Source organism: Lasiosphaeria miniovina, assembly GCF_030549165.1.
Source record: "Lasiosphaeria miniovina strain SMH2392-1A chromosome Unknown B0T26scaffold_3, whole genome shotgun sequence".
Lineage (NCBI taxonomy): Eukaryota > Fungi > Ascomycota > Sordariomycetes > Sordariales > Lasiosphaeriaceae > Lasiosphaeria > Lasiosphaeria miniovina.
Window position 1 is genome coordinate 5,253,535 of NW_026848222.1, and position 20,948 is coordinate 5,274,482.

General features: G+C 55.2%; 6 protein-coding genes across 6 annotated transcripts; 3 read left to right on the forward strand and 3 right to left on the reverse strand.

The window, feature by feature from the left end:
* Positions 1-878: 878 nt before the first annotated feature.
* B0T26DRAFT_705620 (uncharacterized protein) lies at positions 879-2,890 on the reverse strand. Its single transcript, XM_060441761.1, has 3 exons — positions 2,677-2,890; positions 1,610-2,492; positions 879-1,533 (listed from the first exon to the last, which is right to left on the reverse strand). Exons 1-3 carry the CDS (start codon positions 2,689-2,691, stop codon positions 1,130-1,132), a joined length of 1,302 nt encoding a protein of 433 aa, XP_060299082.1. The 5' UTR covers positions 2,692-2,890; the 3' UTR covers positions 879-1,129.
* Positions 2,891-3,474: 584 nt separating this feature from the next.
* On the forward strand, positions 3,475-4,277 carry B0T26DRAFT_644067 (Snf7-domain-containing protein; the record flags this gene model as incomplete). The annotated part of the gene is made up of 3 exons (XM_060437597.1): positions 3,475-3,512; positions 3,587-3,950; positions 4,011-4,277. The coding sequence occupies 3 exons, from the start codon at positions 3,475-3,477 to the stop codon at positions 4,275-4,277; spliced, it is 669 nt and encodes a 222-aa protein (XP_060299083.1).
* A 306-nt stretch (positions 4,278-4,583) lies between these two features.
* Positions 4,584-5,119, reverse strand: B0T26DRAFT_705629 (uncharacterized protein). Its single transcript, XM_060441762.1, has one exon. The coding sequence runs from the start codon at positions 5,077-5,079 to the stop codon at positions 4,714-4,716; it is 366 nt and encodes a 121-aa protein (XP_060299084.1). The 5' UTR covers positions 5,080-5,119; the 3' UTR covers positions 4,584-4,713.
* Positions 5,120-5,259: 140 nt separating this feature from the next.
* B0T26DRAFT_252890 (uncharacterized protein) lies at positions 5,260-8,766 on the reverse strand. The gene is made up of 4 exons (XM_060433994.1): positions 8,270-8,766; positions 7,935-8,204; positions 5,667-7,867; positions 5,260-5,600 (listed from the first exon to the last, which is right to left on the reverse strand). Exons 1-4 carry the CDS (start codon positions 8,396-8,398, stop codon positions 5,441-5,443), a joined length of 2,760 nt encoding a protein of 919 aa, XP_060299085.1. The 5' UTR covers positions 8,399-8,766; the 3' UTR covers positions 5,260-5,440.
* A 631-nt stretch (positions 8,767-9,397) lies between these two features.
* On the forward strand, positions 9,398-10,171 carry B0T26DRAFT_705636 (uncharacterized protein). The gene is made up of 2 exons (XM_060441763.1): positions 9,398-9,715; positions 9,774-10,171. The coding sequence occupies exon 2, from the start codon at positions 9,841-9,843 to the stop codon at positions 10,087-10,089; it is 249 nt and encodes an 82-aa protein (XP_060299086.1). The 5' UTR covers positions 9,398-9,715; positions 9,774-9,840; the 3' UTR covers positions 10,090-10,171.
* A 3,734-nt stretch (positions 10,172-13,905) lies between these two features.
* B0T26DRAFT_643924 (uncharacterized protein) lies at positions 13,906-16,427 on the forward strand (the record flags this gene model as incomplete). Its single annotated transcript, XM_060437585.1, has 3 exons — positions 13,906-14,129; positions 14,185-16,131; positions 16,181-16,427. 3 exons carry the CDS (start codon positions 13,906-13,908, stop codon positions 16,425-16,427), a joined length of 2,418 nt encoding a protein of 805 aa, XP_060299087.1.
* Between the last annotated feature and the right edge of the window lie 4,521 nt (positions 16,428-20,948).

Sequence of the window (20,948 nt, forward strand, 5' to 3'; positions counted from 1 at the left end):
TGAATGAATGAATGAATGAATGAATGACTGAATGACTGAATGTACGGATACAAAGTACATACAATACCACAACTGTACGGCGTACGGCCTGGATACCTGCACCTGCACATACAACCCGGTGGTGCAACAAACCCCCAGGGCGAGTCTAGCGAGCAGACTGCGGCGGGAACGGCTAGAACGGCGGCAGTTGGATAGATGGTGGACAAGCACTGTATGTACTGCTGGCTCATCTGCTGGTGCCCGCTGTCATGAAATTGCAGCAGAACGGACGGATGGACAGACGGGCGGCGGGCGTAAGGTAGGTAACGAGATCCGATCTCTTGGGTCCGTCGTGGCCCAGGTCAGGTCAGGTCCAAGCCCTTGTCCTACTGAGCCTCCGTCTCGGCTTGCAACAGCAGCGCCAAGGGGAAAAAAAAGGCTCGGGCCCTCGCTCAGGCCAGTTGGGTGCTTCGATGGATTCGATAAATTCGAGCTCACGAGACCCGGCAGAAAGCTCAAACAGAGCTAGGTCTAGGTCAGGTCGAACAAAGGTGCGTCTGGCTAAGAGTCGACACTGACAGTGTAGTGTGCTGCGCCCACGCCAATGAGAGCCCGAGATCGTCCCATGTGCTTGCTTTTTCGCTCGATGCGCAAGGCTGACGGAAGCCCAGCCCAGCGCGGCAAGGTGCTGCACAGCTCCAAGTGCGGGGCAGCGTCCCGCTGAAAGAGGGGCTGGAGGGGTCGTTTACAGAGGAACGGATACCTAACTGAGGTTGGTTACTGGACCTTGGTCAAGGACTAGTTACTGAAATACGGAATTACAGTTAGTACCAACAGTACCAGGCCAAGCTGGGAAGGTAGCCACGGAGTTATTTCCCTCTTGTGGAGATCCAAGGTAATGTAGGCAACCGGGTCATTGTACGTATATCTGCACTCTCGTGCTACATACTGTACTATAGTACTAGAATCATCTTCGTTCCGGCCGGCCTCCCTCGGGAACAGGGCGGCCCTGGTGACAGCTCCCTGGTGAGGGGGGTAATTACATGAGAGATACGACTCGACTAAATAGGGGAGGGGCCCGGTGAGAAAACAAGCTTCCAGACCCAGTTCCAGACTCAGGGCAGTCCCCGCCTTGCATCACAGCTCCCTCTCAATTCCCCTTGTCCGCCTTTGGCTTGTCGTCGACCAGGCTGTCGGCCATGGCATCCGCCGTGGCCTTCCTCAGCCGGTCGGCGTCGCTGTCCTCGGCCTTGGCCTCCTTGCTCCCCGTCGTCTTGTCCTTGACCTCCTTCTCGTCCTCGCTGTCGCCGAGGCTGAACGGGTCGTTCTCCGCAATCGGGCTAGGCTCCACCGTGGACAGCGGCTGCCACTTGCTAGCTCGGCCCGGCGACACAGTGTCCTTAGGAGGCAGCTTGGGCGACGCGTTATAGGCGTCAATGTCCTCGACTGTCTCGCGGAACGCCACCCGCCGTCCGTCCGGCTTGGGCGACTTGGACGCCGGCGGTGGCTTGAACAGGTTGGGGTTTCCTAGTGGCCGGTTGCTTTGCACGGGGGCTGTTGTTGGGTTAGCAAGGGGGCTACATGCATATATATCTCTCGTCCTGCCGTCGGAAGAAAATCGACGACTTACTTCCGTCATTGTTAAACTTCATGCCCGCAAAGTCGTCGCTGAGGAGCTCCGGGTCCGCGTCGTAGCGGTCGTAGTCGGCGCTCCGCCGGCTCTGGTCGCGGCTCGGCCTGCCCATGAAGGAGCTGCCGCCTTGCGCTGGCTGCTCATCCTGCTCGTCAAACTGCTCGTCTATCTTCTTCTTCAGAGTGGTGAACCACGTGTTGACTTTGGCCTGCGTCTCAACAAAGCCCTTGCGCAGGCCCTCCTTGATAACGGGCAGCTCGTCGTCGAAGAAGTTGTGCTCCCGCTCCGAGGCCTCGTCGCTCTGCCTCAGGGGGGCCGTCTGCTGCCGGCTTCGAGGCGCTCCCGCGGGGCGGTTGTTCGCGGTTCTCGCCTCATAGGCGCCCACGTTTTCGTAGTGCTCGGCGAGCTGGCGGGCGTACAGCTCGTCGGCCTCGAGCTGTGACTGCGCCGTCGAAGTGGGGCCAGCGGGGACCGCTGCAGGTCGCGGCGGTGGCGGCGGCGGCGGCAGCTCGTGCTGGGCAGCAGCTTCGGGGTCCGTCATCTCGAGGAGCGCATTGAATGCGGGCTCGATACGCCCGCCGCTGGCCGTCAGCACGGCCTTGATGACGGCGAGCTCGATGGACGGAAAGGCCTCCTTGAGTATCTGCTGGTTCTGCTGGGCTTCGGGCACGGGCCGCGGCGGCTTTGGCGGCGGGACGTCGCTAGACGCCGGGGCTTGGGGGGCTGCGGGTGCAGCTGGGGCTGTAGCAGCCGAGCGAGCGGTGGCATCATCGCTGCCCAGCACACCTGATTCTTGCACGTCGTCGTCGTCCATCTCGAGGGGTCTTGCTGTGGTAGGAGACTCGGGTGCTGTTTCTACTGACGCTGCGGGCGGCTTGGCCTGTGATGGGGCAGGTTGTCAGCTCGAGAAATGAGCCTTCCAGCGGGATAACCAGGCAATAGGTAGTTTTGGCACAAAAGTTGAAGCACGAGGCGTTTCGCAAACCCGAGGTGCGGTTCGGTACTGGGCAATACCCCTAATGTCGACTTGGTCTTAGATTGACTGTGGGGAGCTTGGGACTTACAGTGGGTGTAGACATGTCGGACAAAACAGAGTTACAGGATCAGTAGAGGGAATGGAGCTAAATAGCCACGGAGCCACTGAGCTGATGGGTAAAAGGTTGGGTATTATCTGTCAACGCAACGGGCTCGTAATATGGTTTGCGAGGCAGCAACGTAGGTTGACAATGCGGTGGACGATGGCAGTGGCACCCTCTAGAAGGATGTCCCATGTGAGCAGGGGGGTTGCTTGTGCTTGGTCGGCCGCCACTAGTGTAGATTGCGTCGTAGGCACGCCACCCGTTCGCCTACCGGCCCCAGACAAGTTAATCGATAAGACACGCAGCTACAGGCGCCGAGTACCTCTGCACACTACCTCGGCCCGTTCACAGCTCACAGCCCATTCATGGCTCGAATGGAAGAAAAAGTATTACTAGTTATTTCTCTAATAAGGCTTTAAGGACTCCTTTATACCCCCAGATCATATCTCTGTATATTTTGTCCAGTTCGGCCATCAAATCAGGCGTTTATCGTGCAATATTCAGTAGAGTGGGAAGGTACTTAATATTCTGTAAGCAACCCTAGACAGCGGGATAAGCAACCCGCCAGTGACGTCTCGCTTTAGCTCGTGTGAGCTCCCATCGTCGCAACCCAGTCCAACTCGCCCGTGAGACGATCCAGCCCGCGACTACGACAGCGACGATAGCAACGTCAGCTCCAGGTCCAGCTCCGACGACCAAGAAATCCTTGATATCTGCCAATTTTCTTCGTACCAATCTACCAGGCTTTCCGGGTTCCCCTTCCCCCTCCTATGGTGCCTTACCATGGGCAATAGCGCCAGCCGTGTCACGGCCCAAGACAAGTAGCGAACCCCTCCCCTCCTCGCTCGGCGCAAACCACAACCACGCAGACAAAACTAACCCTACCCTTTCCCAGGGCGATTCTCGACCTCAAGACGCAGCGCGACAAGCTGCACCAGTATCAGAAGCGCGTGACGGTGCTGACGGACCGCGAGACGCAGATTGCGCGGCAGATGCTGGCGAGCGGCGACAAGAAGCGCGCGCTGCTGGCCCTGCGGCGCAAGAAGTACCAGGAGTCGCTACTGGCCAAGACGGACGCCCAGCTAGAGCAGCTCGAGAAGCTGACGTCGAGCGTCGAGTTCGCCCTGATCCAGAAGGACGTCGTCTTCGGCCTGCAGCAGGGCACCAAGGTGTTGAAGGAGATCCACGCCGAGATGGGCGGCATCGAGCACGTCGAGAAGCTGATGGGCGAGACGGCCGACGCCATTGCCTACCAGAGGGTATGTTACCGCTATTTCTCTACTGGCCACCCACTAACATATTCTTCCCCAAAACCACAGGAAGTCAGCGAGATGCTCGGCGGCCGCATTTCCAACCAGGACGAAGACGAAGTCGAAGAGGAGCTCGCGGCGCTCGAGGCCGAAGTCACCGCCGAGCGCCGCACCGCCGCAGTGCAGCCGCTACCGAACGTGCCCAACACAGAGCTACCAGCAGCAGCAGCAGCAGCAGCAGCAGCAATAGAAGCCAACACAGAGGAAGCGGAACACAGAGCCAGCGCGAAACAGCCGCCGCAGCGCCAGCCCGAGCGGCAAGCCATGCTAGCCTAGCACATTAAGTATACCAATCTACGAACGATAATGAGGATCCCCTCGCGACAGCTGCGGGCAGATGGGACTAACTACCACGGCTTATATATATAGAGAGCAGGAACACACACACACACAGTTCGCACGTGTTTAGTAGATTGCATAGATGACGGCGCCTGGGTGGGGAGGGGGAGTTTAAACGACGACGAATACAATAAAAGCATAAACAAAATAAAAATAAAAATCACAAGACAAAAGAACTCAAACTATCCATCCCACGTCCCAGGGAGGGCTAGGCCTACTTACAAGTTTAATTTCACCTTCCTTAGTGTTTGTTTATCCTCTCACGGACATGTCTCGTATCCCATATCCCGTGTCTTATATCCATTCCGTCCCTTCCTCTTCGATCTCGTACTCTTTCCAGATCTCGTTCCAGAAATGGCCTATGCGGCCGTGATTACCTTTGGTAGACAACCACCAGAGCATACTTGCATAATCCATATAATATATCACCCGCCCAGGCGTTTCCAAGGTAGACGGTCAAAATTAGCCCTGAGTACCCAGGTCTCCTTTCACGGTTTAAACTTGTTGACTGGCCGATGAACGAAAATAAAAAGAGAAAAATACAGAACATCATCGTCAGTTTGATATACGAGCTCTTCAAAGCTGGTTCGCGACACGGCATCTGTATCACATGCCGGGCTCGCTCCGTAACACACATATCGGGACTTGGAGCGGCCCGGAGGCATGCGTCAAGCATCGGCACAACTAGAGAGTCAAGACTGTGCAAGTCAAAAGTCAAACTATCGGCAATTGTTTGCATTAGATGCTCAAGCAGACAGTATATACGGATCCGCCCAATGCACCGACGCTATGCAGCCAGAACCATAACCACCCGTGATGCCCTTAATGCCTCTCGATAAATACATTGAACAACAATAGTGACCATCAATGGCCGAACACCAGTCCTCCGACACCAAGCCTGAAGATCATAGACCCGCAACGCCTTGCTCATTCCTTTTCTCAGCCGGTACTCCAACCACAAACCAATGCAAGGCGAATTCCGTGGAATCGCACGCCCTGTATATACAACACCAAAAATTTACTCCTCGAGTATTCATATAAGAAAGCTCGCGTGGGGCCGAATAAAATGGTGTACAAAGTTCAAGATCGGAAGAAGTCCTTCAGTCAAGGATTATGACTTCATCCGATCCCGTGGGTGGAGGATTGGGGCGTTTTTGGTATTCCGCGGGATACGGACCTGCTGCAACGGAAGACGTAAGGGGCCGATAAACCCAGCCCTCTTCCCCATAAGCGCTGTCCACATATGCGGGTGCTTGGTGGCTAACAAAAGAATTGTTAATATGGGGTGGCCGGAACGGCGGCTCGGTACGTCGGCTCTGTACGTACGCTTGCAATGAAACATATTCGATTCCCACCACACGCTCCCGGCGCTGGATATTTGACGAATAGCCGTCTATTTGCCTCGGAATAGGGGACATCCGCCCTTGTCTATATTCAGGGCGTCTCAGTTCCACGGCTTGCGAAAGTGAGTGACGGGCAACTCCAGATGGCGAGTCGGCGGCTCTGTCATCCACCCGGTACGGCTCGCGACGTTGAGCTCCCGGTTGGAACTCGTACACCTCTGCATCCACCCGCAGTGATTGCGGTTCGTAGCGCACAGGTCCTGGTCGGGCCTCGTACCTCTCTGAATCCACTAGGGATACTTGTCGAATCTCGTACGTCTCCCCATCCTGTCGAGGTGGCTGCGGCTCATAGCGCCGGGGAAATTTGTCTGACACTCGGACGAATTCAACACAGTCATCTAGATGACTGTCGGCGTTTCCGTTGCCCCCAGCACGGGAATACTGTTGAGTACGGTCAGCAACATACACAGGAGCCAGTTGGTGGAAGCCACCGGTAGATGTTCTGAGGGTTTGTGCGTGGCTTGGATGGGGATTATGGGACGCGTTAGTCATCGACTCCCTTTGTCGTACGTTGGTGTCCGAAATCAAGATTGACCGGTTTCCAGCATCAACAATGAAGCTTTCTTCGGACCAGGCGGGCCGGAACTCTGATCGGAGAATGGGTCTTCTCTCAGGATTTTCCATATCGTCGTAGTACGCCGGCAAAGGATGCGTATCAAGGGCGCCCGAGCGAGAGAGAGGAGTGTAGCCTCTATCCACGCCATGAGCCTGAGGAACCGCTGCAGGGAGGTTTTGAGTCCTGGGAGGGAGCGTCACAAAGCCGTCTTGGCCCTGAATCGTATGATAGGCTCGCGCTGTATCGACCTCTCCATGTCGCGTGAAACCCCTTCGAGGATACGAAACAACTTCGGCAGAAGCGGAAAATCCGCGAGGGACGGGTTCTGCCTGGCAAGGCTGAGCCACCGACCATGAAGGGAAGTTGGGCAATGCAGGAGACGACGGCTCGACAGATCTAACAAGATGGTCTTTCAAATCCTCCTGGCTGAACTGCTTCGGCTGTTCAACTTGGATACCAGTTTGGAAGGTATTCTGAGACCCAACTATAGGTCTGAACCCATTGCTCGACTGAGTTTCTTGGGCACGGCTCTCATGCGGGAAGCGGTAAAGCCTTAAATCAGCGGTTTGCTGTGATGCGTCGCCGTAGCCTGGAAGCTCTGGATTTCCACGACGGACCTCCAAGGGCTGGAGGGGGCTATTGTACGCATCAAGTCGGGAGTGGTCTCCCACTCTCTGAACTCCCTGCAGCTCAGAACTTGCACGTTCGGACTCGGCACGTCTCCAGGACTGAGACGCATGACTCGCCGACCTGGCCATGGCCGTATGGTTAGAGGATCGAGCTTGCTCGTTCTCTTCAAGCCGCTTGCGCTCCATAGCCTGCTCATAAGCAGCTTTGTACCGCCCGAAGCCTTTTTGGGCTTTCTTTTTTTCACTACGCTCCCTGCGCGCGTCTTTTCTGGCCTTGCGTGCCGCGTACGCAAGGCCAGATTGGCCGCCATCTCCGCTCAGGTGCAGAGTTGATATGAGGCTTGCAACCGTGCGCCCATCCTCACGGCTTGGCTCACCTAAAGAGGCAAAAGGGTAGGCGCTCCGGGGTGAGGGAAGTGGTAATGGAAAGCGAATCCAGGGTGCTTGTACGGGAGAGGGGGTGGTCTGTTCGGCCGAGGAAAGGTCCTTAACCTTGATGCGGGGATCCCCGCCGTGCGGGCCACTATTCCCGCCGGCATTTGGGGTACTTACCGAAGTCGCGGTCTGACCAACAGAGGAGCGGTTCTTAACCTCGATGGATGCATCGCCCAACACCACTGCTGGGTGGGCGTCGGGTAGCTCGTCGTCGTCGTCGTCGTCGCTATCGCTTTCCGAGTCCGAGATGACAATAACCTCGCGGAGAATCTCGTCAAGCTGGTCACGGCCTGATTCCTCGTCGCCTCGCCACTTGAGAAGGAAATCGAGGCAGAGTTGCTCAACCGCCCTTCTGGAATTCACCCAGGTTGTCTGCTTCAGCAGCTCGTCGTATCTGGTGTGAGTATGCCGGATATGGGCAGAAACGGCAAGATGGACGCGCCTGGTGAGGGGAACTCCCTCCGCCAACCCGACTGGTGGCTCTTTTCCTCTCCTGCAATTTGCCTGCCAAAAGGTCAGAATATGCGACTTTGCCTGGTTCAGCGAGTGAGTGGACCAAGCATGGGCTTACCTTGTTGAACGATCTCTGAATGATCATTTCGCGATCCGTGTTTGGTATGCGCGGAAAAAGTTCCCTTATTGCTGCATCAGCTTGTTTGTTGATATCCTCTTGCCTTTCTAGGATAGGTTCAGGGCCGCTCCAAGTCATGCCGAGAATTTCGTCAGGCCCAAGAAGCTCGCGTGCCTGGTCAACGATGGACTGGCGAAAATGATAACCAATCCGATTGACTTGTTCACCGATTGACGTTTCAAGGCCGGGTTTCACGGGACCGTAATGTTGCTAGAGAGGGCGATTATTAGCAAGGCGAATCTTGGTAAAGCTAATAGGTAGTGGTATCAACTAACCGTCACAACGAAGATCATAGCATCCATTTCGCGACAAAGCTCTTTACACTCCTCGATCAATCTGGGATTGCCGATGGGCACGAACTCGAAGCCGGGCGGCGCGACTTCATCGTTCGTTACCTGCCACATGTGAGTTAGCAACCAGAACGACGGCCGAGATGATTTTAGGAGGGAGGGTAGGATAGGGCAAATGAAGGCGCGCTACCCCCATCACGTTACCTTGAGGTCGATTGGCTTCTTCTTGTTCGTATTCTCGATGAACTCAAAGTAGGACCTGTGTTTCGACGTGAGCTTCGGGTTATCACGTCTGGCAACGAGGCCTTCTGGCATGGGCGCATTCCAGTCAATGAGGTTGCCTCTGCGGTCTTTCTTGTGCCTGTCCTTGGCATGGTTGCCACGGGCTGGGCCCGGGCCAGCCGAATTATTTCTTCCCATTTTTGATGGCCACTACAAGCTCACCATAGTGCGATGGAAGCATGAAAGGAAAAGGAAGGCCGAGTATGAGGCCCCGTCGGGTGACGCTGAACTCGCGCTTACTCGTCAGCCAAGGGCCACCTGAGGTGGAATTCCTCAAGCAGCGAAAGGCGATTCGAGTCTGGGTCCAGGTAAGGAGGCTAGGAAAACACCTAGGCAAGCGGAAGCTTGCGCACGAACAAGAAGTACTAGTAGGTGCGTGTAGCCCAAGGCCGGACTGACAAAAACTGAAATGAAATGAGAAGGTACGGCCGGGAAGTGAGGGGAATCCTGAAAGTCGACGGGAGCACGCACGTCTCCAAATGACGGATGCAAGGACCAAAATCGGTCCAAACGCAATGGAGCAGCGGCAGCTCGCAGCTGTTTACTTGCAGCAGTGAAGCAGTGCCAAATGATCACTGGTGATTGGGCACGGCGCACACAGGGTAAGTCGCAAAACAATCTGACGCCGACGTGGTTGATGAGTTTAGTGTTGAGAACGGGTGGAGGGGTAACAGAAGGTAGGAGGTGAAGGGGTGTTATTTAGCCTGGGACCTGAAGCTTAAAGAGTCGGGCGGTGTGTGTATTTGGGCGGTGCTGGTGGGGCCGATTGCCCCGTTGAATTGGGCAAGGAAGGTTTCCGCCCGAGGCAGCCTCAGCACTTGCAGCCCTCCTCCCCGAACCAACGGCAACCTAGCACACTCGACCTTGGCTAGTCACCCACGCAGCTCAGACTGACGGGCACTTTCTAGGTTAAGATATCGCATCACGCCCGTCTGTGAGACCCGAAACGGGGTCACGATGATGAGCAGTATACAAACTGCCGAACCCTTATTGAGTCGGTCATAGAGTACAGTAGGGAGTCTTGATCAATACCCTAAGCCTAGCATCCTCTACATTCATTTCCCTTTGCCTTTTTCTCGTTGGCACTTGGCACTTTGTGGGTACCTTTGGATCTCATCCACCTAGCATCTACAACGGTGCAGCCCACTTGTACGTGACGGCCTTGATGAGTCGTTCGTTGTTGGTTACTTCTAATTATCTGATACAGGCCTCTTATTGGGCCCCATAATTACCAGTGGCATTTATTTGTCCCGTCAGGCTGTGTGGCGTCCAGAATGTCCGACGTCGACCTTGGCACGGCCTTTATCCCGGCCCTGCACAAACCGCCTGCTCTTCTGCCCATTGCCAGACACCGTGAGACCCTCTTGTACATGATCGAGACCTACCCGGTCACGGTCGTAGTGGGTCAGACCGGCTCTGGAAAGAGCACACAGATTCCCCAGTTTCTCGAGCAGGCCGGATGGTGTGCCGATGGAAAGATCATTGCCGTCACTCAGGTACGTGCTTTCGCCGTGCCAGCGTAGCCCAGGCACTCTGTCCGTCCAGGCTGAGAGGCAGTCGCTAACCGGCGATATGGGATTCTAGCCCCGTCGTGTTGCAGCAACTACTGTGGCCATTCGTGTTGCCGACGAGTTTGGCTGTGAAGTCGGGAAGGAGGTTGGCTACTCGATCCGCTTCGAAGATGTCACCTCATCAACCACTCGCATCAAATTCCTCACCGATGGTCTCCTCATAAGAGAAGCCCTCGTCGACCCGCTGCTGTCCCGCTACTCCGTCATCATGGTCGACGAGGCACATGAGAGGTCGATAAGCTCCGATATTCTACTCGGCCTGCTGAAGAAAATTCGCAAAAAGAGGCCCGAGCTGAGAATTATCATCAGCAGTGCCACCCTCCAGGCCGAGGATTTTCGCAACTTCTTTTCCGGCAGCAGTGACGAAAAGAGCCTCGAGAATGAAAATGCCGCCGATATTAGCGCAATTGTCAGCTTGGAAGGCAGAACCTATCCGATTGATATACTCTATCTAGACACCCCAGCCGAGGATTATGTCGAAAAGGCAGTCTCGACTGTTTTTGATATTCACACAACTGAACCGAAGGGCGATATTCTTGTTTTCCTTACAGGGAGAGAGGAGATCGACCAGGCTGTCCAGGCGATATCAGAGCGTTCCGCCCAGCTTCCCTTGGGATCAGAAGCAATCCTACCCTTACCGCTGTACGCCGGCCTGCCCACCGAGCAGCAAATGTACGTATTTGATGAGGCACCACTGAACTGTAGAAAGGTTATTTTCTCAACAAACATCGCCGAGGCGTCGGTCACCATAGACGGAATCGTCTATGTAGTTGACTGCGGCTTCGTCAAATTGCGCGCATACAACCCCAAGAGGGGCATAGAGACATTGACGGCAACGCCTGTCTCTAAAGCCTCTGTGGCACAGCGTGCAGGAAGAGCAGGCAGGACGAAACCGGGGAAGTGTCTTAGACTCTACACAGAGGAAGCATACCAGGCTCTTCCAGATGCCAATATTCCCGAGATACAGCGCTCAAACCTCGCACCCTTCGTACTCCAGCTAAAAGCGTTGGGCATTGATAATGTCCTGCGATTCGATTTCCTCACACCGCCCCCCGCAGAGCTCATGATCAAGGCTCTAGAGCTCCTCTACTCCCTCGGGGCCCTAGACGACTATGCCAAGCTGACTCGGCCTCTAGGAATGAGGATGGCTGAACTCGCTGTTGAGCCCATGATGGCCAAGACCCTGCTGTCTGCACCAGCGTTTGGCTGCTTGAGCGAGATACTAACCATAGCGGCCATGACCAGCCTCGGCGGGAGCGTATGGATAACGCATGATGGGGGGAAGAAGGAGGCAGAAAGCGCAAGAAGGAAATTCGCCGCCGAAGAAGGCGACCATCTTACACTCCTTAATGCCTACCAAGCATTTGTCACCAAGGGCCGTAAAGAGGCCCGATTCTGCCGCGAGAACCTGCTCAATTTCAAGGCAATGACTCGGGCAGTCAGCATCCGGGGGCAGCTGAGACGGTACCTGGAGCGGTTCGGGCTCGCCATCGACGACTCCCCAGCAGCGGCAGCACACTCGGACCCGGCAACAAAAGCGGAGCAGATTCGGCGGTGCCTCACGGCGGGCTACTTTGCCCACGCTGCGAAAATGCAAGCGGACGGCACCTTCCGCAACGTCTCCGGGACGACTGTGCTCCACGCCCATCCGAGCTCGCTCATGTTCAACCGCAAGGCGGAATGGGTGATATTCCACGAGGTCATGGAGACGGGGGACAAGACATACATCCGCGACATTACCAAGATTGAGAAGAACTGGCTTCTGGAGTACGCGCCAGACTTTTACAAGACGAAATAATCATATCTGACATATAAAGACATGTTACGCGCTGTGTCTGATCCGAGTTGTGACGTGTATCGTCCACCCAAGGGCAGAGGAAACATTTGTCTTGGTGTACGCCATATACGCAGTCTCCTATCTCTATTCTTGTAGGGCTGGATAAGAGATAATCCGTCGGCAACATATTCCCTGGCCAGGTTCTGACGGCGCAGCTACGGAATGGGAACGGGTTTCCGGATCCCACTCGTGATACGCAACTGTCTATCCAACACGCGATGTTCGGCGTATTTATACTCTGCTTCGAGGCATCGGTGATGTCTTTTCTCTGTCACGAAATACCCCATAAATAGACGCAGGCTATTTGACCATTTACCTTCTCGATTGGGTTATCTGTTATCGTACTCCGTACCGTGCTTTTGCGTCTTTTTGGTGCCAATCTCTTTTCAGCACGCGTTTCCCCAGCGAGTCCACCGCATTTCCCAAATTTACCAAGATGGTCTTGCACATAAAGTAAACAAGATGCCCCCATTTCGGGTGTTTCAGATCGCCAGCATCTGCCCGCCATCTTCACAACAAAGCAAGAGGAGAACTGCCTACCGGCCACGGAAACACCAGGCAAATCCATGTTCGCGGTGAATTACAGGAGGTTGCACCCCAATGCAGGGCATCGTCGACGTTTTTTCTTGGAAACGACCGCCGAGCCCAGGCCCAGCCCCTGACCTCGCATCATGTTCCCTCGTCCCAGGTATCTTCCCACTCGCGTTTGCCGGCTCTGGTACTTTTGGTCCCAGGGGCTTCGCGGATTTGAGAAAGGACCGCAAAGGAACGCCACCGCGAGGCGAGATTAGCGCCTCGACGAGCAACCTGTTCCTGCAGATGATCCCTGCGCGGCCCGCTCGTTGCGTCAAAGCTTCTAGGCCCACTCCTCGACTCTGAATGGCTCGCTGCCACAGCTGTGGACTCGCACCCACGAATAGCCTGCAGGAAAATTGGGTCAATTCGCCAAGACCAGCCACTCAGAGCGTCGAGAGCGACCTCGACCCCTGTTGAGAATCGCAGGTCGCCAGCGCCGTCGTCCCTTTTTGATTGAAGGTTAAGATTGAGCAATTTCTATTCGTCCACCGCTGGGTCCGGCGCCGTCGACAGCGCAACTGCACGAGAAGCAGGCTGGCTGGCTTCCCGGTCCTGGAGCCTGCAAAGTGCAAACCCTTCTCTCGTCCACGGAGATTTGGGGAGCAAGCGGGACAAGTTGGGGCCTGTTGTGAGTCCGTCGCCGAAGCTTCAGGGCCCAGCCTAGCGAATCCTCGCCCTCTCCCTTCTCCAGCTCCAGTTGACCGTGGTCTCGGGCTCTCTGCTCGTCCAGACTAATTTCTAATTCCTTACCACTGCTCCCACACACACTCACTCTTTCCTTCTCGTCCCTTCCCGAATCGAATTGCGGCCCCCCCTCGGTCTAGACGGTCGCCAACTTCGCCGTCAATGGACGCGTGAACTCACACTCCTTTTTGTGCCGTCTTCACCTTGGGTCTGTCGCCTGCCAGCAGGCGTGCCATTCTTTTCACGCCGCTTCACCGACCCCGACGACGACGTCTCGTCACGACACTCCTTTATACACTCGTTCTCTTGGTTACGGCTCGAACCGCGACCAGTCCGCTCCTTGACGTGATCGTAGCCCGCCGGTATATTCCAGATACCGACCTGTATCCTTCTTGCCGCTCTCTCTTTCGGCGACTTTCGATCAGCTCGTGGAACAGGGGAACTTCCTAATTAGCCGATTCCCACCCGTCGAGAAACAGGATCTTCACCAAGGACCGTCCCGTGGCATGAATTGTTTATGACGACACTAGCTATTTCCAGTTAAGGTCGACCTTGCTCCGTTATCCTGCAGAGGCCGGTTCAGAGTAGATTATCGCGGACGTCAGTCGGCCTTTTTGCCCGGTTTGTTATCTCGATCCCTGGACGTGAAGAAGGGATATAAGGACTTCAAGATGGAGGATGGAGCGGGAGGGCAGATCTTTGCCTTGGGTCCCAGGATACCCGATATCAAGGCGCGAGACACAGCGACAATGGGTACCGTGACGTGGGGAATCAAAACGCCTTCGCGCATACACGGGCGTGCCGACTCAGGAACAGAGTGCACCGGTAGCGCAAACGCTTGCGAGAAACCCGCCGCTGGGACGCCAATGACAATTCCCATCGTCCTCGGAGTCACGTAAGTTTTTTTTTTAGACGAGCCGCATTGGTACCATTGACTTACATCGTGCTAGAATTCCCGTCGTTGCCATCTTGAGCGTCCTCATTTACCTCCACCGGAGAGGCGTCAAGAAGCAGAGAAGGGAGGATGCTGTTGATCCCCACAAGTCGTTGGATTTTGGCTTGGACGACAACATCGGTGGCAAGGCCAAGTCGAAGCGGAGGAGCTTCCTGACGAGAGAGAAGGATCCGCAATCACGGTTCAACCGACAGCAAATGTCCATGGACATGAATGTGTCCAGCCCCTACCTCTTGGCTCCTGGTTTGCAGAATTCTCGGGACTCGCTAAACTCGCTAGCCCGAACGCTTCACGCCGACGACCCGTATCGGCCGGTAGCTCAATATACCGCTAGCGACGCTGGTTCGATTCGATCGGTGTCACGGGGTCCCGCAGAGTCCTCAATTTATACTCGCTCCAGCAGCCGGCAAGAGAGTCGAACGTCGCGATCAATGAATCAGGCTGGCCAATACACCGGTCCTCCTCGCCAGAATTCTCTTCCCAGATCCGGCGTTGCTGCGCCCGAGCCAACTCACCTGAAGCATCAGCCAACCGTACACGAAGTAGAGGCCGACATGCCCACCTACCCGGCATCAGCAGACCCTGGTTTCGATTTCGCCATTCCGGCCGGGCTAGCTCCCCGATCGGAGCTCGACGGAAGTCCCCGCGCGAGTTCTCCAATCCAGGAGCCTGCTCCTGTCGCCCAGAAGGTTGCCAGGCAGCCGACGATCTCTCCTCAGCAACCGAGCCCTGCCGATTCCGGAGTGGATATGGGATACGCTGAAAGCGCATTCGAGAAGCACCAGTCGCAGGAATCGAGCGTCGCCTCGGGGCCAACTCTGGCTGGTCTCGGACTTGTCGACCATATCGAACCTATGCAAGCTTCCGTCCACATGGCCACAGTTGACAGCTTGCCGGTGAGTCCCATGCCCCAACGAGGACTGGTGACCTCGGCAAAGGCGCCAATCATTGAAGAACCCATGGAGTACTACGAGTATGAGGACTATCCCGAGGTGGCGGAGCCGTATGCCCCTGGAGTCTCTCATGAGCAACCACATGACGCGCACGATGAAAGGGGCCGGAACATGCAAAGGCAGTCTCATCTCTACGGCCCGAACGCGCTCCCCAGCGGCCTGGGCGTTCCACAGCCAGACAACCGCCGCCTGTCGGTAGGCTTCCGCCCGCTTCCGCCCGACGAGATCATGGAGTCAGAGGACCCCGAGTACCGAGCCAACCGCATCCGGTCCTTCTACAAGGAGTATTTCGAAGACGGTAGGCACGAGGGCGCGCCGCCTGTGCCGCCCATGCCACAAGCTCAGCAGATGGCACAATACCAGATGCAGCAGCAGCAGCATCAACAGTATCAGCAGCAAGGCATGAACTACTACGAGGATTATCGAGGGGACTACCAGGGAGATTATCACGAGGATGCTCCTTACTACGACCCCGACACGAACGCCTTCGTCATGCCGTACGCGCAACCCGTGGCTCGTCGCGCAATGACGCCCCCGCCAACGGGACAGAGATTCGCAGGCCCGCGGCCTCCACGGGCATTCCACGGCTCCATGGCTGGGATGAGAATGCCGCCTCCAGGCATGCGAGGTCCTCAGCGGCCCGGCTCGTCGGCTTCCAATAACATGGGGCCACGGCCAGGATCGTCCGTTTCCCACGGTTATGGGCGAAGCCGGGCAGCCTCAGCCGCGTCAAACGCTCGCTCTGGCCCCCCTCGGAAACCGATGCCCCTCCCCATGGACCTCAACACACTCCCCACCCCGGCCAAGCTGAAGGACGACTCCTTCGCTCTCTTGAACGCAATTGATTTTGCGCCTCCAGAGTCCTTTGGGGGGCGCGCTCGGGGAAGGTCGCAAAGCCCGTCTGGCGAGCGTCGTCCCTACAAGCCTACCGTTCCTGCCCATTCGCCGCTGGTGAACGCTTTCGAGGAGCTTCCAACTCTTCCCAGCCCGTAAGTTGATACTCCTTTCTTTTGGGCAAGTAACTGACTCATTGCGCAGCCATCTTCTTCGGAAATCAACCACGTTCACAGCTCTGGATTTTGCGCCCCCTAGAAAGTTTGGAGACTCGTCGGATGCACGCAGCGAGACGGGCTCGATCCGCAGCAACCGGAGCGGCATCTCGGCAGTCCAGCTAGGAGCCATCCGCAGCGGCGCCGGACGAGTCAGCCGGCTGCCCGGTGACACCATCTTCACCCAGGCGGCAATGTCGGACAAGCTCAAGCCGCAATGGACCATGCGCCCCTAAACATGCCCTTTTACTAGTCCTGCCCCGTCAAGTCTCGACACGGGTCGGCGTGTCTTCTTCGGTTGCCACGCGGGCCACCTACGACACGTAATCCGTTCGGCCAGAGCAGGCTCTTTAGATCCACTGTTCATACGTACGGAGCATGACTAGCCCAGCACGGGGGCGCCAGCACATACGCAGCATCATTCGATGCATGTTCTCTATTGGTATATTGATAATGCCTTTTATTCAATATCTCGTACTATGAGGATTTCTTCTTTTCGGAGAGGCATACATGCTGGCTGGCTTTTTTTGGGTCCCTCAATCGTAATGACACTTGAACCAAAGCATGACTCGTTCCTTGTTGGTTTCTGCATTTACACACATATATAGAGAGGAAAGATGGAACACTGGACTGGGTATAACTGAACTGGAACTGGAACTGAGCTGAACAAACCAAAGTAGATAAAAATCGGCACCTTACTTTTTTTTCACCACCACGCCAAGTAAATAAATTTGTATATATTATATATTATGTATCAGCTGCAGCTCATGCCTGCACTGTATGCATTTCGGGTCTGTCTGTCTTGCCATGCTCATCTCTTTGTGAGTGTCGCGCTGTGTTAGCTTGCGGGTTAGCTGCCTTGGGTGTTGATGGAATATTGTGAAGGAGGAAATTCCGGAGCTCCGGGACGGCAGTCGGCGGCAGACAAGCTTGTACAGATAGAATGTGTAAGACTGATGCGCCGTGCGTTCCGGAAGAAGAAGCATGTACTTCATATATTTAGTTTCGTCTACCTACTCAAGGGGGGATTTCCACAGTTAGATCTGGTATCACCAAGGTGAAATAAATGGCTTATATAAACTTTTCACCACACACGCACACAACCAAAGTGAACACAGTTACTCAGTAGGTAGGCATCTGAAGCAACCTAAATGGATACGTACTGTGCTTCAAAGACTCAGTTGGCATGGGTTTAAGTAGGGCCATGTCATGTCCACGGCCGGGAAGATGCATTTATGTATATTCCTATCTTCCCACTCGCTCGCTCGCTCGCTTGCTCACCGCTTTGCTTCCGTGTCCACCTCTGTGTCCACTTCCGGTCCCGGTTTGGATTGTTGTTGTGTACGGACCTACCAGGCGAGCGTCCGCGATATCTCTATGGACATAATTCTATGGATATAACATGACATGAAATGACATGAAATGATATATATGCGTGTCATCCGGATAGTAACGGCCGGGTGGGTTGGCTGTTGGTGTCGGCTGGCTGTTTGGTGTCACGGGGGCGGGTCGTTGTGTCGTCGTATCGTCCGGCGATCACGGGATCGGATGCAATGGGATGATGGGATAGACGCTTACTCAGATTTCTTACAAACTACCCAACTTATATCCTTTGCTCTGTAGACTACCTTATGTAGGTTGTAATCCCAGGGTAGCACCGGATACGGGGTTGGCAGTTGATTAGGCTGGGAGGGTGAGTGTTTTCTGTCGGTGTATGTATATTTGTGTGTGCAACTGTGTACGTGTTGGAGAATTTCTCAACGCTTTGTTTAACACAAGGTATTCCGTTGGATGGATGATCATATTTCGCTAGGTACGAGACTGATTATCTTCCTCAGAAGCAAGTCCACCTGGGTGTTGATGCTGTGCTTATATTCCGACTTGGTATCCGTACCTGAAGAGAGTTGCGAACGAAGTCTCAGGTTGCTTACAAGTAAATGTGTTTGTACCTGATGATTCATCTGTGCATATGTATGAACTTTTCTCTCCTTCTGATCCTCACCTTCCTGACACGTCACGTGTAGACTTTTACTTTTGACCAGCCCGGTCAGCCCGTTCTTTGATCCGAAGCAGAAAATGCGTAAACGACAACCTCGCACAGTTCAGTTCAGCTGCTCGAGTCTCTTGTCGCAACGAGACGCCCGGATTGGTTACCCCTCGGGCACGACGGAAGGTGGGGTGAGGTGAGGCAAATCGAACACGACGTTTTCATGAGCGCCACGTGCTAGCAATGCGTCTAACCGCGCCCCACGGACGGCCTTCTTTCTTCTCTCGATGCGGGCTGTCTACCTGGTAGCTCTAGAAACAATGGAAGAAACGTCTGTCGAGTTTATTTTTAAAACCAATTTTGTTTTGCGCCTTTTGGCTTTTGCCGGAGAAGGAAAGTTCGGGAAAGCCGCATGAGCTGCATGTGGGGGATGAGGGCTGAATGGACAGCATTTCCCCGTCCGGACACGACGCATGGCGCTGTTGCAGGCACTGCCACACCCCTCTTCAAGCTGACGATGAGGGATACAACACATACGCATTTACAATATTGAAGAAGTGCAATCGGCGACGACACCCAATTAAAAGCCTCTCTTTAGACACCGAGCCGCAGCTTCTCCTGACAGCGTGAGCTCGTGGGATTTAAATGTTTCTTGGGGTTTGCGAGTTGGGCATGGAATTGATAGTGATGCCTCGCTTGAGATGCCTGGCAGTCACTGCAGCGATAAATGCAGCCAGATATAGCCCGTCGATGACGTCTTGGAAGCCAGCCGCCATTAACACGCTGTTGATATAGCGCCCAACCTTGGTTTGGTTCTCAACGCAACCAGACTGTAATAAGCTCGCTTCCCCTGGATTTGCCGCTACAAGGCGGGCAGACGTCACTCGAGTCTGTTGCTCTGTATAATTCTCGGACGAAGGCTGTTTGGTCTAACCTATTGGCTCCTCCCTGGGCTAGCTCTAGACTGAGCTTCGCGACCTCGGGTTGGGTGGAGATGGCTCGCTGCATCCTGCAAATTCATCTGGAAAATATGTAGCCAATGTATCCTGAAGCTGTTGGTCCTGTCCGGCGTGCAAGTGCATGTAAGGATCACAAAGCAGGTGCTAATCAGATGCGTCTTGGCTGCCGTAGAGGCCTGGTCTCCAGTCTGGCCCCCCTCGTTGGCTCGTCCATTCGATACCTTACTGTCGGCAATCGTGCAAGATACTCTCACAACGTGTTTAAACTCCAGCTCAATGCCAGCCCATATTTACCTGTTTTGCCGTCTGCGGTTAGTCAAAGTTGCGGTCGTCAGCAAACCAGGCAGTGGGTGAGGTCCAGGGAAGGAAACGATCGCAACCCCCACCCCACCGAGAAGCCATCCCAGCCTCTTTCAGCGCCGACAGAACTCCGACTTGCAGGCTGATTGCAGCTTGCCAAGTTCAGGTGAAAGAACTAGAGCTAGCTGCGTCAACGTTGAGCTGGTCATTTAAACACCAGTGCCCATCCACCCCCGTTTACCTCGAAGCATATTTTTAAGCTCAACCTACAGATCAGCCACACACAAGCTCAATTGACTCTGTCGAGCACGCGACTTCCCACTTGACTGTTCATCGGTGGCGTGTCTTGGATCCCCAGACTCGGCCGCTAAACGGGCGGAAATCCACTTTGCCAAAAACCATCGTCCCTCGGCGCGGCGGACACCGCATGCAAGACGGCACGCCGGGCAGGGCCATCCCTTCGGACGTGGCAACCCACAAGATTGGAGTCAGACATTGGACGAACAGCGGCTTGCGCCAACCTCAGGCACGACCGACCGTTCATCTTTGCTTCACGGAGAAACATGAGAATGCCACAAGCCCCAAAAGAGCAGTGACGCAGCCAGCTTTGGGACGCACTGGCATTTTGAACTGGGATCTGCCTCAATTGGAAATTGCCGTCCATTCCACACCGAGGCAGCCCGACCCCCAAAAACCGGTCTAGCGGCCCCAAAGAGGAAGTTGCACAAGACAGAACTTGTGCGCCGCATACAGGGCACCCCGTCAACTTTCCTGCTGAAGAAGGGCCGCCAGGTAACTCGAGGCAGGTTTCGACTTTGCCAATCTGTCTGAGCAGGAGGAGGTTTGTGTCGCGCAATCGACGGCGAATTGCATCAGAATCGATCCTGCGCTAGACAACAAACAGGAGGAAGGCTAGACAGCCCCGAGTTGCAGAGTGCAGACACGCTCGCGTGGGAGTGCCCAGACAAGCCAAGCCCCAACAGGTGCAAAGTCACGACGCGCTAGACACCAGCGCGCATAATACGAGAGAGGCTATCGCCAGTGCACCTTCCCAGCTAGTGTAGCTGGTTCCCGGGCCGGTTAGCAGCACAGCCCAACGCTACCTGCCAGCGCCGAAAAGAGACGTCCTCTAGCCCCCAAAACCCCAGGCCGTTCGTCCCGGGGGACAAAACACTGGGGCTGAACCCCAATAATTACCAACGGAAGGTTTGATTCTTCGCGACTGCCCTCTCTATTGTCCCGGCTATCCTGCTCCCGTCGCCATTTCTCCAGCATTCTCATTCCGCCTCATCTCGACTCCCGTCCTTCGGCTGTTAGCCGCACTGCAATCATCCGAGCTTTCTTTGGGCTTTGGACGGCTTTGGCTTTGCTAGGCATTTTGCACGGCGTGCGACGGCGACCGCCTTGACGCTGGGCTGAGGTTACAAATTGAGACACCAGTTGAGTGCGCGGCCAAATCCATTCGGTCTCGCGATCCCACTCCTCAAACACCCCCTCCTGCACCTCGTCCG

Coding starts and splice junctions, on each gene's coding strand:
- B0T26DRAFT_705636 (XM_060441763.1), top strand. CDS start 9,841: ATGTCCGACGTCGACCTTGGCACGGCCTTTATCCCGGCCCTGCACAAA.
- B0T26DRAFT_705620 (XM_060441761.1), bottom strand. Junction 1,534..1,609: donor GAAGTTTAACAATGACGGAA/GTAAGTCGTCGA, acceptor ACCCAACAACAG/CCCCCGTGCAAAGCAACCGG.
- B0T26DRAFT_705629 (XM_060441762.1), bottom strand. CDS start 5,079: ATGCAAACAATTGCCGATAGTTTGACTTTTGACTTGCACAGTCTTGAC.
- B0T26DRAFT_252890 (XM_060433994.1), bottom strand. CDS start 8,398: ATGTGGCAGGTAACGAACGATGAAGTCGCGCCGCCCGGCTTCGAGTTC. Junction 8,205..8,269: donor CTATGATCTTCGTTGTGACG/GTTAGTTGATAC, acceptor CGCCCTCTCTAG/CAACATTACGGTCCCGTGAA. Junction 7,868..7,934: donor TTCAGAGATCGTTCAACAAG/GTAAGCCCATGC, acceptor ACCTTTTGGCAG/GCAAATTGCAGGAGAGGAAA.